This window comes from Oncorhynchus nerka, linkage group LG27 (assembly GCF_034236695.1).
Source record: "Oncorhynchus nerka isolate Pitt River linkage group LG27, Oner_Uvic_2.0, whole genome shotgun sequence".
NCBI classification, from domain to species: domain Eukaryota; kingdom Metazoa; phylum Chordata; class Actinopteri; order Salmoniformes; family Salmonidae; genus Oncorhynchus; species Oncorhynchus nerka.
In genome coordinates this window covers 11640925-11658326 of record NC_088422.1, presented here as the reverse complement: position 1 = coordinate 11658326, position 17402 = coordinate 11640925, and the positions used below count along the sequence as shown (strand labels likewise).

The window sequence follows — 17402 nt, the reverse complement described above, 5'->3', positions numbered from 1 at the left end:
AACCATCCAGAATAGTGATGCTGGACTGGCGGGCAGGGGCAGGCAGCGATCGGTTGAAGAGCATGCATTTAGTTTTACTTGTATTTAAGAGCAGTTGGAGGCCACGGAAGGAGGTTGTTAATGCAGTGTCCAACGAAGGGCCAGAAGTATACAGAATGGTGTCGTCTGCGTAGAGGTGGATCAGAGACTCACCAGCAGCAAGAGCGACATCATTCATATATACAGAGAAGAGAGTCGGCCCAAGAATTGAACCCTGTGGCACCCACATAGAGACTGACACACTGAACTCTATCAGAGAAGTAGTTGGTGAACCAGGCGAGGCAATCATTTGAGAAACTAAGGCTGTTGAGTCTGCCGATGAGGGTGTGGTGATTGACAGAGTCGAAATGCATACCTGAGTTACCTCCTCTTTGACACCTGTATGCTTTTCTCTGCTCTCAGTAGCGGCAGACAGCAAGGTTGTATGGCACCACCATTCGTTCTCAATGCAATGTCAAAAACTGCCACATAAATCTCTGTGTCAGGGAGGAATTCCTCCCCATCCCGAGGTGATGAATGGAAGAGCTAATTCAAAGGGAGTGACGGGTTTGCCAGCAGATGGAGAACATGGCAACCTGCTTAATGAATGACATGAAAGCCGATAGCTGGCTGGAGACATGTCAAACTAATCAGCCGCTGTTTCGGGAAGCACATTGACAGGTAACTGTAGCTGACTGAGGTGTAACAGTTGCCATGTTTCCAGTACTGCGTCAGCTCACTGTACCGTAGTAGACTCATTCACGTAGCCTACTATATTAGATGTTATTGATAGTCTGTCCTGATCACTTACCGTAACAGTGTTTCCTGGTTCTGGTCTTGGTTCTGGTCTGGTTCCGGTCCTGGTCCTGGTTCTAGTCCTGGTCCTGGTTCTAGTCCTGGTTCTAGTCATGGTCCTGGTCCTGGTTTTGGTTCTGGTTCTAGTCTTGGTTCTGGTTCTAGTCCTGGTTCCGGTTCTGGTCCTAGTCCTAGTTCTAGTCCTGGTTCTGGTTCTGAGGACCCAAAGGGCTTCACTTTTATTTTTTTATTTTTTCCTAGCACTAAGGCTAACTGCGGCAGATCCCGGCTCATGCCTCATGCATGGGATTCCATTTGGGATTCAGACATACATGACTGTGGATCCTGGTTCTAGTCCTGGTTCTGGTCCTGGTTCTTGTCCTTTTTCTAGTCCTAGTCCTGGTTCTAGTCCTGGTTCTAGTCATGGTTCTGGTCCTGGTTTTGGTTCTGGTTCTAGTCTTGGTTCTGGTTCTAGTCCTGGTTCCGGTTCTGGTCCTAGTCCTAGTTCTAGTCCTGGTTCTGGTTTTGAGGACCCAAAGGGCTTCACTTTTATTTATTTATTTTTCCCTACCACTAACGCTAACTGCGGCAGATCCCGGCTCATGCCTCATGCATGGGATTCCATTTGGGATTCAGACATACATGACTGTGGATCCTTGGGGAGATGAAGTACAGCCCACTTATAGAGGGTTCCTAGGGGCTATTACCTCCGATTAGGGCCAAGCAAATGGGATTGTGGCTTGGAGTTGATTTAACACAACGAATGTGATGATTCAATCCGGTTTGTCCCTTTAGTGTGTTTGAGTTAGTTTTCGTCATGTTATAATGGCACAGGGTAAGTGATAAGTGATTTTCCGATATATTTAATATATATATTTATAAGTACAGCGTTACTACACAGGTTCGAGAGCATCGTAATGTAAAGTGTTACCCAAAATGATATGCAGTCATACTTCCACATAAGAGCCTGATCAAGCTGGCCAGCAGTATTGATGTAGGGTTTAATTGAACCTCTGTTCTCCTGTGCAGCTCTGTCAACACATGCCACAGAATAGTGTCCTTTCTTCTTGGGTTGGAGTGTTCCTTGTGTTCCCACTCACTGACACTTTAGTTCCCATTTAATCGTAGTAAGTGTTTGGCTGGAGGCGCAGGGGAACAGTGCAAATGTCACCCTCTGGAGCGCTCCCCACAGCGACCCGGGGAATTAGTGATTGGATGAGAGCCTCACTCCCTGCTGGAGGGACTGAACACAGTAAACAGTCACATTGGAAACAGCCCTGTGTCCAAATGAGTGCAAATCAGACACAGGCTAAAAGCCTGATAAGTGGCTACTGGGACCAAGAGGAGGAACAGTCACATAGGAAACAGCCTTGTGTCCAAATGAGTCCAAATCACAGACACAGGCTAAAAGCCTGATAAGTGGCTACTTGGACCAAGAGGAGTCCTGTTTTGTTGGCCACTTGAGATATTTAATGTGGGGGTGTGGGTATATAGTTGATGTGGATGTGTGCCTCTCACTCAGCCCAGTCTATGTTGTTTTCAGGAGTCCAGCCTGCGGTGTGACTTACTGACCTGAATTGTGATTTCTCTCTCCCTCTCTCTCCTTCTCTCGCTCTCTCTCCCTCTATCTCCTTCTCTCACTTTTTCTCGCTCCTCTTGCTCTCTCTCTGCGTTCTCGCTCTCTTCACGCTCTTGCTCTCTCCCTCTCTCTCCCTCTATCTCTCTCACTTTTTCTCGCTCCTCTTGCTCTCTCTCTGCGTTCTCGCTCTCTTCACTCTCTTGCTCTTTCTCCCTCTCTCTCCGCGCTCTCGCTCTTTCTCCCCCTCTCACTCTCCACCTTCCTCCCTCCCTCCTGCAGGTGTGAGCTTGCTGGTGCCAGCGGGTGCTGTTCCTCAGGGTCGTGTGTATGAGATGTACGTGACGGTGCACAGGAAGGACAGCATGAGGTGAGCTCCATTAGCACAGTAGCAGCACCAGGGCCTTCCTGTCAGCCTGTTCTGTCAGCCTGCCTGCCTTCCTATCAGCCTATGCTGTCAGCCTGCCTGCCTTCCTATCAGCCTATGCTGTCAGCCTATTCTGGCAGCCTATTCTGGCTGCCTATTCTGTCAGCCTGCCTGCCTTCTGTCAACCTGCCTGTCTTCCTGGCAGCCTATTCTGTCAGCCTGCCTCCCTTCCTGTCAGCCTATTCTGTCAGCCTGCCTGCCTTCCTGTCAACCTATTCTGTCAGCCTGCCTGTCTTCCTGTCAGCCTATTCTGTCAGCCTGCCTGCCTTCCTGTCAGCCTTCCTGTCAGCCTATTCTGTCAGCCTATTCTGTCAGCCTGCCTGCCTGCCTTCCTGTCAGCCTGTTCTGTCAGCCTGCCTGCCTTCCTGGCAGCCTATTCTGTCAGCCTGTTCTGTCAGCCTGCCTGCCTTCTGTCAGCATGCCTGCCTTCCTGTCAGCCTGTTCTGTCATCCTGCCTGCCTTCTGTCATCCTGCCTGCCTTCTGTCAGCCTGCCTGCCTTCCTGTCAGCCTGTTCTGTCAGCCTGCCTGCCTTCTGTCAACCTGCCTGCCTTCCTGTCAGCCTGTTCTGTCATCCTGCCTGCCTTCTGTCATCCTGCCAGCCTGTTCTGTCATCCTGCCTGCCTTCCTGTCAGCCTGTTCTGTCAGCCTGCCTGCCTTCCTGTCAGCCTATTCTGTCAGCCTACCTGCCTTCCTGTCAGCCTGTTCTGTCATCCTGCCTGCCTTCCTGTCAGCCTGTTCTGTCAGCCTGCCTGCCTTCCTGTCAGCCTATTCTGTCAGCCTGCCTGCCTTCCTGTCAGCCTATTCTGTCAGCCTGCCTGCCTTCCTGTCAGCCTGTTCTGTCATCCTGCCTGCCTTCCTGTCAGCCTATTCTGTCAGCCTGCCTGCCTTCCTGTCAGCCTGTTCTGTCATCCTGCCTGCCTTCCTGTCAGCCTGTTCTGTCATCCTGCCTGCCTTCCTCTCAGCCTATTCTGTCAGCCTGCCTCCCTGCCTGTCAGCCTATTCTGTCAGCCTGCCTCCCTGCCTGTCCTTGTGTTCTACTCTCCCGTCTTCAACCAATAAGCAGCTCAATACCAGCTAAACCCTTGTATTCTTACCCACCGCCAATGATACCAGTCCCAGTATTACCCAGCTAAAAGACAGATTTTCAGTACCAATCATATTTGAGACATTTTGTCCACTACTCAAGAGAAATGTAATATAAAAAGTGTTGTGTGTGTACAGGGCATTCGGAAAGTAATCAGACCCCTTGACTTTTTCCACATTTTGTTACATTACTGCCTTATTCTAAAATGTATTAAATTACATATTTTCCTCATCAATCTACACCCCATAATAACAAACAGAAAACAGGTTTGTAGAAATGTTTGCAAATGTATTAAAAATAAAAACCAGATTCCTTATTTACATAAATATTCAGACCCTTTGCTATGAGACTTGACATTGAGCTTAGCTGCATCCTAGAGATGTTTCTACAACTTGATTGGTGTCCACCTGTGGTAAATTCAATAAATTGGACATGATTTGTAAAAACACACAACTGTCTACAGGAAGTCACCTTTCAACATGTTCATCTTTTGTTGCCTTACAGCCTGAAACGAAAACACATAAAATCAGACTTTATTTACAGACAGTAACCCACAATATCCAAGTGAAAATAAAATAAAGGAAAAAAAACTCTGAAAATGAACTACAATGAAAACAGTAAAATACCCTATTTGGATGAGTGAACACCCTCCTGAGTTAATACTTGGTGGAACCACCTTTCATTACAGCCACGAGTCTCTTTGAATAAATCTCTACTAACTTTGCACACCTGGACTGTGCAATATTTGCCCATTCTTCCTTGCAGAATTGTTGAAGCTCAGTCAAATTGCATGGTGACTGCTCATGGACTGCACTCTTCAAGTCATTCCACAGATTCTTGATGGGATTTACGTCGGGGCTCTGACTAGGCTACTCAAGGACAAGAATCTGTCGGTATTTTGCACTTTCCATGTCCCCTTCTATCCTATCCAGTCCCTGCCGAAGAGAAACATCCCACAACAGGGCGCTGCCACCACCATGCTTTACTGTAGGCATGGTGTTCTTTCCATGTCCCCTTCTATCCTATCCAGTCCCTGCTGAAGAGAAACATCCCACAACAGGGCGCTGCCACCACCATGCTTTACTGTAGGCATGGTGTTCTTTCCATGTCCCCTTCTATCCTATCCAGTCCCTGCTGAAGAGAAACATCCCACAACAGGGCGCTGCCACCACCATGCTTTACTGTAGGCATGGTGTTCTTTCCATGTCCCCTTCTATCCTATCCAGTCCCTGCTGAAGAGAAACATCCCACAACAGGGCGCTGCCACCACCATGCTTTACTGTAGGCATGGTGTTCTTTCCATGTCCCCTTCTATCCTATCCAGTCCCTGCTGAAGAGAAACATCCCACAACAGGGCGCTGCCACCACCATGCTTTACTGTAGGCATGGTGTTCTTTCCATGTCCCCTTCTATCCTATCCAGTTCCTGCTGAAGAGAAACATCCCACAACAGGGCGCTGCCACCACCATGCTTTACTGTAGGCATGGTGTTCTTTGGATGGAAAAATATGTTGGCTTTTTGCCAGAAATATCGTTTTACGTTCGGGACAAAAAAGTCAATTTTGGTCTCATCTGACCACAGCACCTTTTGCCACTTGGCCTCGGAATCTACAATGTGATTTTTGGCAAAGCTTCAAACGAGACTTGATAGTGGCTTTTTTTTGAGGAGTGTTTTTTTTTCTTGCCACATCTCATAGAGGCCAGATTTGTGGAACGCTTGTGTTATATATTGGTCACATGCACACATTGACCAGTCTTTGCCTCCTTCAATGTCGCCATTGGCTTCTTGGTAGCCTCATGCCTCCTTGCCCGGGGGAAAGTTCACCTTCCAACAGGACAATGACCTTAAGCACACAGCCAAGACAAAGCAGGAGTGGCTTCTGGACAAGTCTCTGAATGCCCTGGAGTGGCCCAGCCAGCCCAGACTTGAACCCGGTCAAACATCTCTAGAGACACCTGAAAATAGCTGTGCAGCGACGCTCCCCGTCCAATCTGACAGAGCTTGAGAGGATTTGCAGAGAAGAATAGGAGAACCTCCCCAAATACAGGTGTGCCAAGCATAGCATCATACCCAAGAAGACTTGAGGCTGTAATCGCTGCCAAATGTGCTTAAAAAAATGACTGAGTAAATACTTATGTTAATGTTGTATTTCCATTTTCTGTTTGTTTTTTGTTTTGTCATTATGGGGTAATGTGTGTAGGAAAAAACGATTTAATCCATTTCAGAATAAGTTTGTAACATAACAAAATTAGGAAAAAGTCAAGGGGTCTGAATACCTTCCGAATGCACTGTAATTCGGTAACCAAAGGATAGTCACACATCTGCAAACATCAGTTGAGGTTCTGTAAAAAAAAAGTTTACTACAGTGACAATACATTTTGTCCTGAAAGGAGCATTTTAAAATCTCTCTCTCTCTCCTTCTCTCGCTCTCTAGGCCACCGGTAGAGGATGTTCAGACAGCGTTGAGCCCCGTGGTGAGCTGTGGTCCCCCAGGGGCCCTCCTGACCCGCCCAGTCATCCTCACCATTCATCACTGTGCCGAGGCCGACGGAGACGACTGGCAGATCCAGTTGAAGAACCAGCTGAATCAGGGCCAATGGGAGGTGAGAACGGTAGCTGTAATGGTCAGGCTTATTTATAAACCACAGGTCATGTTCCCCTGCTCAGACGTATGCCAGCTTTTACAATACGTTTCAGCTAACCACATGTATCAGCAACCTGGTGCCTGACTGCACAGTCGATGACATCGCACGCGACCATTGGTTGATGCATGCAACGTCTGAGCAGGGGAACACGACCTATAGCTGAGAGGGTGGGACTGTCACAGTAGTGAGTCATTGAAGAATACAACTGAAATATTCATGCTTGCATCAATATTCATCAATATTCATGCTTTGTCATGAAGCTTTGTCAGGTTAAATATACCATATGTGTGTATACAGTACCTGCTGTTGACAAGGAAGTCATAGTGTTGAATTGTATACAGAAGATATAGTCTGGGGGAACAGACATGTCTCCTGGGTAGGAGGAACTGCAGAGGTCCCCCATGTCAATATCAACATAAAGACAAGTTGTGTCCCAAACAGCATCCTCTTCCATACAGGCTCTGGTCAGAGGTAGGGGACTATACAGGCTCTGGTCAGAGGTAGGGGACTATACAGGCTCTGGTCAGAGGTAGGGGACTATACAGGCTCTGGTCAGAGGTAGGGGACTATACAGGGTACCATTTGGGACGCTGCCACGTGCTTGTAGAATGGGATAAGTGTAGTGATGGCAGAGGGAGAAGACAGACTGGGCCACGCTTGGCAGGGCTCTGTAAACACAGCACCCAAACTCAATTAGACCAGCAGGATGGTTGAAAAACTGTTAGCACAAGGAATTTGCTCCAGTTCCACCCCTCTGTTTCATCCCTCTGTTCCATCCCTCTGTTTCATCCCTCTGTTCCATCCCTCCCTCCATCTGTTCCATCCCTCTCTTTCTCCCTCTGTTCCATCCCTCCCTCCATCTGTTCCATCCCTCTCTTTCTCCCTCTGTTCCATCCCTCCCTCCATCTGTTCCATCCCTCTCTTTCTCCCTCTGTTCCATCCCTCTCTTTCTCCCTCTGTTTCATTCCTCTGTTCCATCCCTCCCTCCATCTGTTCCATCCCTCTCTTTCTCCATCTGTTCCATCCCTCCCTCCATCTGTTCCATCCCTCTCTTTCTCCCTCTGTTCCATCCCTCCCTCCATCTGTTCCATCCCTCTCTTTCTCCCTCTGTTCCATCCCTCCCTCCATCTGTTCCATCCCTCTCTTTCTCCCTCTGTTCCATCCCTCTCTTTCTCCCTCTGTTTCATTCCTCTGTTCCATCCCTCCCTCCATCTGTTCCATCCCTCTCTTTCTCCATCTGTTCCATCCCTCCCTCCATCTGTTCCATCCCTCTCTTTCTCCATCTGTTCCATCCCTCCCTCCATCTGTTCCATCCCTCTCTTTCATCCCTCTGTTCCATCCCTCCCTCCATATGTTCCATCCCTCTCTTTCTCCCTCTGTTCCTTCCCTCCCTCCATCTGTTCCATCCCTCTCTTTCTCCATCTGTTCCATCCCTCCCTCCATCTGTTCCATCCCTCTCTTTCTCCATCTGTTCCATCCCTCCCTCCATCTGTTCCATCCCTCTCTTTCATCCCTCTGTTCCATCCCTCCCTCCATATGTTCCATCCCTCTCTTTCTCCCTCTGTTCCATCCCTCCCTCCATCTGTTCCATCCCTCTCTTTCTCCCTCTGTTCCATCCCTCCCTCCATCTGTTCCATCCCTCTCTTTCACCCTCTGTTCCATCCCTCTCTTTCTCCCTCTGTTTCATTCCTCTGTTCCATCCCTCCCTCCATCTGTTCCATCCCTCTCTTTCTCCATCTGTTCCATCCCTCCCTCCATCTGTTCCATCCCTCTCTTTCTCCATCTGTTCCATCCCTCCCTCCATCTGTTCCATCCCTCTCTTTCTCCATCTGTTCCATCCCTCCCTCCATCTGTTCCATCCCTCTCTTTCTCCATCTGTTCCATCCCTCCCTCCATCTGTTCCATCCCTCTCTTTCTCCATCTGTTCCATCCCTCCCTCCATCTGTTCCATCCCTCTCTTTCTCCCTCTGTTCCATCCCTCTCTTTCTCCCTCTGTTTCATTCCTCTGTTCCATCCCTCCCTCCATCTGTTCCATCCCTCTCTTTCTCCATCTGTTCCATCCCTCCCTCCATCTGTTCCATCCCTCTCTTTCTCCCTCTGTTCCATCCCTCCCTCCATCTGTTCCATCCCTCTCTTTCTCCCTCTGTTCCATCCCTCCCTCCATCTGTTCCATCCCTCTCTTTCTCCCTCTGTTCCATCCCTCTCTTTCTCCCTCTGTTTCATTCCTCTGTTCCATCCCTCCCTCCATCTGTTCCATCCCTCTCTTTCTCCATCTGTTCCATCCCTCCCTCCATCTGTTCCATCCCTCTCTTTCTCCATCTGTTCCATCCCTCCCTCCATCTGTTCCATCCCTCTCTTTCATCCCTCTGTTCCATCCCTCCCTCCATATGTTCCATCCCTCTCTTTCTCCCTCTGTTCCTTCCCTCCCTCCATCTGTTCCATCCCTCTCTTTCTCCATCTGTTCCATCCCTCCCTCCATCTGTTCCATCCCTCTCTTTCTCCATCTGTTCCATCCCTCCCTCCATCTGTTCCATCCCTCTCTTTCATCCCTCTGTTCCATCCCTCCCTCCATATGTTCCATCCCTCTCTTTCTCCCTCTGTTCCATCCCTCCCTCCATCTGTTCCATCCCTCTCTTTCTCCCTCTGTTCCATCCCTCCCTCCATCTGTTCCATCCCTCTCTTTCACCCTCTGTTCCATCCCTCTCTTTCTCCCTCTGTTTCATTCCTCTGTTCCATCCCTCCCTCCATCTGTTCCATCCCTCTCTTTCTCCATCTGTTCCATCCCTCCCTCCATCTGTTCCATCCCTCTCTTTCTCCATCTGTTCCATCCCTCCCTCCATCTGTTCCATCCCTCTCTTTCTCCATCTGTTCCATCCCTCCCTCCATCTGTTCCATCCCTCTCTTTCTCCATCTGTTCCATCCCTCCCTCCATCTGTTCCATCCCTCTCTTTCTCCATCTGTTCCATCCCTCCCTCCATCTGTTCCATCCCTCTCTTTCTCCCTCTGTTCCATCCCTTCCTCTGTTCCATTTATCCCTCTGTTCCATTTTTCCCTCTGTTCCATCCATCCCTCCCTCTGTTCCATCCATCCCTCCTTTCTCTCCCCCCCTCCCTCCTTTCTCTCCATCCCTCCCTCCCTCCTTTCTCTCCCTCCCTCCTTTCTCTCCCTCCCTCCCTCCTTTCTCTCCATCCCTCCCTCTGTTCCATCCCTCCCTCCATCTGTTCCATCCCTCTCTTTCTCCATCTGTTCCATCCCTCCCTCCATCTGTTCCATCCCTCTCTTTCTCCCTCTGTTCCATCCCTTCCTCTGTTCCATTTATCCCTCTGTTCCATTTTTCCCTCTGTTCCATCCATCCCTCCCTCTGTTCCATCCATCCCTCCTTTCTCTCCCCCCCTCCCTCCTTTCTCTCCATCCCTCCCTCCTTTCTCTCCATCCCTCCCTTCCCTCCCTCCCTCCCTCCTTTCTCTCCATCCCTCCCTCCTTTCTCTCCATCCCTCCCTCTGTTCCATCCATCCCTCCCTCTGTTCCATCCCTCTATTCCCTCCCTCCCTCCTTCCCTCTCTCACAGCGTGAGCAGACTACCTCTGAGGAGTGGTGTGTGTGATAAAGGCCCACCTGGTCCTGTATTGGTGGTGTGTTGGTACTGTTTGTGATAAGACTGTCTGCAGGCGTCACTGTTGTTATCGCACAGAAACACAATGTCTGTCCACAATTATGCATGCAGTGTGTGTGTGGGTGGGTGTGTGCTTAGGTTTATTGAGCCACAGATCAGAATGCAATCCATGGAGTTGGACACAGCCATAGAGTTGAACACAGCCTGTCAGCTATATTCTGGGAAAAATCACAGCTGTGGTTAGAAGCAATAACCGATTCACACAATATTGGTTTTCTACAACCTCGTATTGATACGGCTCATCAAAAGGCACATAACTCCAGATAAGGTGTGATTTGGAGCTCAATAGTCATTTCAGAAAAAGGACCTGAATTGATCTATAATAATGTGTCCTCTTCCAGACTATAGATATACCATCCTTCAAAAGATGACGGGGGTGGTGGAAAGGAGCAACAACTCCGATACAAAAGTCAAATGAAAAAAAGACAACTTGAGGGCTCGATTCAATCCGTATCGCAGAAGATCTGCGGTGTAGATGTAAAGAGACTATTCAGGATCGATGGAAAGATGAAAGGAGCAAAATTACAGAGAGATCCTTGATGAAAACCTGCTCCAGAGCGATCAAGACCTCAGACTGGGACGAAGGTTCACCCCCTGGACAGGACGCTAGTCTATCTCCTGTTTCTGTAGTGAGGCAGACAGCTCGATGTACCAGTACACCCCTGGACAGGACGCTAGTCTATCTCCTGTTTCTGTAGTGAGACAGCTTGATGTACCAGTACACCTCCTGGACAGGACGCTAGTCTATCTCCTGTTTCTGTAGTGAGACAGACAGCTTAATGTACCAGTACACCTCCTGGACAGGACACTAGTCTACCTCCTGTTTCTGTAGTGAGACAGACAGCTTGATGTACCAGTACACCCCCTGGACAGGACACTAGTCTATCTCCTGTTTCTGTAGTGAGACAGACAGCTTGATGTACCAGTACACCCCCTGGACAGGACACTAGTCTATCTCCTGCTTCTGTAGTGAGACAGACAGCTTGATGTACCAGTACACCCCCTGGACAGGACACTAGTCTATCTCCTGTTTCTGTAGTGAGACAGACAGCTTGATGTACCAGTACACCCCCTGGACAGGACACTAGTCTATCTCCTGTTTCTGTAGTGAGACAGACAGCTTGATGTACCAGTACACCCCCTGGACAGGACACTAGTCTATCTCCTGTTTCTGTAGTGAGACAGACAGCTTGATGTACCAGTACACCTCCTGGACAGGACGCTAGTCTATCTCCTGTTTCTGTAGTGAGACAGACAGCTTGATGTACCAGTACACCTCCTGGACAGGACGCTAGTCTATCTCCTGTTTCTGTAGTGAGACAGACAGCTTGATGTACCAGTACACCTCCTGGACAGGACGCTAGTCTATCTCCTGTTTCTGTAGTGAGACAGACAGCTTGATGTACCAATACACCCCCTGGACAGGACACTAGTCTATCTCCTGTTTCTGTAGTGAGACAGACAGCTTGATGTACCAGTACACCTCCTGGACAGGACGCTAGTCTATCTCCTGTTTCTGTAGTGAGACAGACAGCTTGATGTACCAGTACACCCCCTGGACAGGACACTAGTCTATCTCCTGTTTCTGTAGTGAGACAGACAGCTTGATGTACCAGTACACCTCCTGGACAGGACGCTAGTCTATCTCCTGTTTCTGTAGTGAGACAGACAGCTTGATGTACCAGTACACCCCCTGGACAGGACACTAGTCTATCTCCTGTTTCTGTAGTGAGACAGACAGCTTGATGTACCAGTACACCTCCTGGACAGGACGCTAGTCTATCGATGGACCTTTATGCTTAATTTGTTACTATACGTTTTACTACCACATCAGTACCACGAGAATTGTGAAGCAGTTAAAATCCGTACATATCCATGTTTCACCCCATTGGTTAACTGTCGTCTCAATGGAAGTGAACAGTCATCCAACCCAGCCTTCAATACAGTGTTGTACCCCACCCTTTGCCTTGCTATTATATGACTGGTGCTTTCTCTGATGTCCTATTGTAGAGGCTAAAGACCAGCCTTAATGTTGCTGTTGTACTGTTTAACGGCCAAGCTTACTGCAAAGGCTTTTAATTCCTGTTTTTCTCCCCTCATGATAGCAGGAAAGTGAATGCTTGTGTGTGGCTGGTGTACAGTAGGCATCAGGATAAGGATTATAGATAAAATAAGGTAGAGGATCACAGTGTGGGTAAACAGAGTTATGGAACAAGAAAGAGGAGACTTAGAGGAGAGGTCAGACTTGGCCAGTGTGTGCTGTTTGTGCACACACACACACACACACACACACACACAATGCTGTATGGACAAGTGTTTCTCTGAAGAGTTGAAATTCTATCAGGGGAATTAAATATGCCCAGTCTCTCATCATACAATAACCGTGTGTTTGTCCCAAACAGGACGTGGTAGTGGTCGGGGAGGAGAACTTCACCACGCCCTGCTACATCCAGATGGATGAGGAGGCATGTCATCTACTGACAGAGACCCTGGGGACCTACTGCCTGGTGGGCCAGTCCGTCAGCAAGGCTGCCGCCAAGCGCCTCAAACTGGCCATCTTCGGCCCTGTGTCAAGCACCACACTGGAGTACCACATTAGAGTCTACTGTCTGGACGACACCCAGGACGCACTCAAGGTAAGGGGGGGGGCAGCATTAAGATAGCCTCACTGACTCCTTGGGACTCCTAATATGGACACCGTACACACCGCACACCAATGAAGTCCTACTTTCTCCCGCGTACCTGTGCACCTCACTCGTTCACTCACTTTTTAAGCAAAGCTCTTTCCCACAAATGTTTCAACATTTCAAGGGAGGATAGTTTGAAAACAAAATGTTAGGTTGGTGTTTCTAATGACATGTCAAAGTAACTTTAATTGGTCGATTGATATTCCTATACTGCAGTAGTTGTTGAAGAATGAGGAGGAGGCGGTGTCGATTGATATTCCTATACTGCAGTAGTTGTTGAAGGATGAGGAGGAGGCGGTGTCGATTAATATTCCTATACTGCAGTAGTTGAAGGTGGAGGAGGAGGCGGTGTCGATTAATATTCCTATACTGCAGTAGTTGAAGGTGGAGGAGGTGGTGTCGATTAATATTCCTATACTGCAGTAGTTGAAGGTGGAGGAGGAGGCGGTGTCGATTAATATTCCTATACTGCAGTAGTTGAAGGTGGAGGAGGAGGCGGTGTCGATTAATATTCCTATACTGCAGTAGTTGAAGGTGGAGGAGGCAGTGTCGATTGATATTCCTATACTGCAGTAGTTGAAGGATGAGGAGGAAGCGGTGTCGATTAATATTCCTATACTGCAGTAGTTGAAGGTGGAGGAGGAGGCGATTAATATTCCTATACTGCAGTAGTTGAAGGTGGAGGAGGAGGCGATTAATATTCCTATACTGCAGTAGTTGGAGGCGATTAATATTCCTATACTGCAGTAGTTGTTGAAGGATGAGGAGGAGGCGGTGTCGATTGATATTCCTATACTGCAGTAGTTGAAGGTGGAGGAGGAGGCGATTAATATTCCTATACTGCAGTAGTTGTTGAAGGATGAGGAGGAGGCAGAGTCGATTGATATTCCTATACTGCAGTAGTTGAAGGTGGAGGAGGAGGCGATTAATATTCCTATACTGCAGTAGTTGGAGGCGATTAATATTCCTATACTGCAGTAGTTGTTGAAGGATGAGGAGGAGGCGGTGTCGATTGATATTCCTATACTGCAGTAGTTGTTGAAGGAGGAGGCGGTGTCGATTGATATTCCTATACTGCAGTAGTTGAAGGTGGAGGAGGAGTCGATTAATATTCCTATACTGCATTACTTGTTGAAGGAGGAGGCGGTGTCGATTGATATTCCTATACTGCAGTAGTTGAAGGTGGAGGAGGAGTCGATTGGTATTCTTATATTGCAGTAGTTGTTGGAGGAGGAGGCGGTGTCGATTGATATTCCTATACTGCAGTAGTTGTTGAAGGATGAGGAGGAGTCGATTGGTATTCTTATATTGCAGTAGTTGTTGAAGGATGAGGAGTCGTCGATTGGTATTCTTATATTGCAGTAGTTGTTGAAGGATGAGGAGGAGTCGATTGGTATTCTTATACCTCAGTAGTTGTTGGAGGAGGAGGAGTCGATTGATATTCTCATACCTCAGTAGTTGTTGGAGGAGGAGGAGTCGATTGATATTCTCATACCTCAGTAGTTGTTGGAGGAGGAGGAGGAGTCGATTGATATTCTCATACCTCAGTAGTTGTTGGAGGAGGAGGAGTCGATTGATATTCTCATACCTCAGTAGTTGTTGGAGGAGGAGGAGTCGATTGATATTCTTATACCTCAGTAGTTGTTGGAGGAGGAGGAGTCGATTGATATTCTCATACCTCAGTAGTTGTTGGAGGAGGAGGAGTATTCTCATACCTCAGTAGTTGATATTCTCATACCTCAGTAGTTGTTGGAGGAGGAGGAGGAGTCGATTGATATTCTCATACCTCAGTAGTTGTTGGAGGAGGAGGAGTCGATTGATATTCTCATACCTCAGTAGTTGTTGGAGGAGGAGGAGGAGTCGATTGATATTCTTATACCTCAGTAGTTGTTGGAGGAGGAGTCGATTGATATTCTTATACCTCAGTAGTTGTTGGAGGAGGAGGAGTCGATTGATATTCTCATACCTCAGTAGTTGTTGGAGGAGGAGGAGTCGATTGATATTCTCATACCTCAGTAGTTGTTGGAGGAGGAGGAGGAGGAGTCGATTGATATTCTCATACCTCAGTAGTTGTTGGAGGAGGAGGAGTCGATTGATATTCTCATACCTCAGTAGTTGTTGGAGGAGGAGGAGGAGTCGATTGATATTCTCATACCTCAGTAGTTGTTGGAGGAGGAGGAGGAGTCGATTGATATTCTCATACCTCAGTAGTTGTTGGAGGAGGAGGAGGAGTCGATTGATATTCTCATACCTCAGTAGTTGTTGGAGGAGGAGGAGGAGTCGATTGATATTCTCATACCTCAGTAGTTGTTGGAGGAGGAGGAGTCGATTGATATTCTCATACCTCAGTAGTTGTTGGAGGAGGAGGAGTCGATTGATATTCTCATACCTCAGTAGTTGTTGGAGGAGGAGGAGTCGATTGATATTCTTATACCTCAGTAGTTGTTGGAGGAGGAGGAGGAGTCTATTGATATTCTTATACCTCAGTAGTTGTTGGAGGAGGAGGAGGAGTCGATTGATATTCTCATACCTCAGTAGTTGTTGGAGGAGGAGGAGTTTGATATTCTTATACTGGAGTAGATGTTGATCGAGAAGGACGGAGTCAAATCAAATGTATTTATAAAGCCCTTCTTACATCAGCTGATATCTCAAAGTGCTGTACAGAAACCCAGGCTAAAACCCCAAACAACAAGCAATGCAGGTGTAGAAGCACGGTGGCTAGGAAAAACTCCCTAGAAAGGCTAAAACCTAGGAAGAAACCTTGAGAGGAACCAGGCTATAAGGGGTGGCCAGTCCTCTTCTGGCTGTGCTGGGTGGAGATTATAACAGAACATGGCCAAGATGTTCAAATGTTCATAAATGACCAGCAGGGTCAAATAATAAGATTCACAGTGGTTGTAGAGGGTGCAGCAAGTCAGCACTTCAGGAGTAAATGTCAGTATCTCTACCACTCCTGCTGTATCTAGAGAGTTGAAAACAGCAGGTCTGGGACAGGTAGCATGTCCGGTGAACAGGTCAGGGTTCCATAGCCGCAGGCAGAACAGTTGAAACTGGAGCAGCAGCATGGCCAGGTGGACTGGGGACAGCAAGGAGTCATAATGCCAGGTAGTCCTGAGGCATGGTCTTAGGGCTCAGGTCCTCCGAGAGAGAGAAAGAAAGAATTAGAGAGAATATACTTAAATTCACACAGGACACCGGATAAGACAGGAGAAGTACTCCAGATATAACAAACTGACCCTAGCCCCCCGACACATAAACTACTGCAGCATAAATACTGGAGGCTGAGACAGGAGGGGTCAGGAGACACTGTGGCCCCATCTGATGATACACCCGGACAGTGCCAAACAGGAAGGATATAACCCCACCCACTAGAGGGATATTTTCAGCCACCAACTTACCATCCTGAGACAAGGCAGAGTACAGCCCACAAAGATCTCCGCCACGGCGCAACCCAAGGGGGGGTGCCAACCCAGACAGGAAGAAAACAACAGTGACTCAACCCACTCAAGTGACGCACCCCTCCTAGGGACGGCATGAAAGAGCACCAGTAAGCCAGTGACTCAGCCCCTGTAATAGGGTTAGAGGCAGAGAATCCCAGTGGAAAGAGGGGAACCGGCCAGGCAGAGACAGCAAGGGCGGTTCGTTGCTCCAGAGCCTTTCCGTTTACCTTCACACTCCTAGGCCAGACTACACTCAATCATATGACCCACTGAAGAGATGAGTCTTCAGTAAAGACTTAAAGGTTGCGACAGAGTCTGCGTCTCTCACATGGGTAGGCAGACCATTCCATAAAAATGGAGCTCTATAGGAGAAAGCCCTGGAGTCGATTGATATACTTACGTTACAGTCGTTGTTGAATTGCGGAGTCTATTGATATTATTTTACTGCAGTAGTTGTGGAAGGAGAAGGCGGAGTCGATTGATATTCTTATACTGCAGTAGCTGTTGAAGGAGGAGGCCGGAGTCTATTGATTTTCTTATATTGCTGAAGGAGGAGGCCGGAGTCTATTGATTTTCTTACATTGCTGTAGTTGTTGAAGGTGGAGGCGGAGTCGATTGGTATTCTTATACTGTAGTAGTTGTTGGAGAGGTGGAGTCGATTGATAATCTTGTACTACAGTAGTTGTTGGAGGATAATTAGGAGTCAATTGGTGTTCTTATACTGCAGTAATTGTTGGAGGATGGGGTGACATTCTAATAATGATCTTGTACAGTATTGAACATCAAGAAAGCAGTCGCTGTACAGTATTTGCAGTCTATTGTTGACGTTTTAGTACCCTTCTTTTACACCAGACTAGTTAATATAGACAATGACTGTGTTTCAAATGACTCTCTATTTCCTATATTTTTTATCCAGATCCCTAAGGGCCCTAGTCAAAAGTAGTACACTATATTGGGAATAGGGGGCATTTGGAACGGGCCTTATAAAATCAAATTGTAAACGTTTGTGAGAAAAGTAACGAGCACAAATACTGTATAACAGCCCCTAACCTCTGA

At 47.8% G+C, this 17402-nt stretch overlaps 1 protein-coding gene across 1 annotated transcript in view; it reads left to right on the top strand.

Moving 5' to 3' along the window:
• unc5ca (unc-5 netrin receptor Ca) overlaps nt 1–17402 on the top strand; it is a 367477-nt gene that overhangs the window by 332235 nt on the left and 17840 nt on the right. Inside the window, 3 exon segments of the mRNA XM_029637116.2 lie at nt 2672–2759; nt 6336–6504; nt 12622–12855. Coding sequence (XP_029492976.2) covers nt 2672–2759; nt 6336–6504; nt 12622–12855 — 491 coding nt within the window.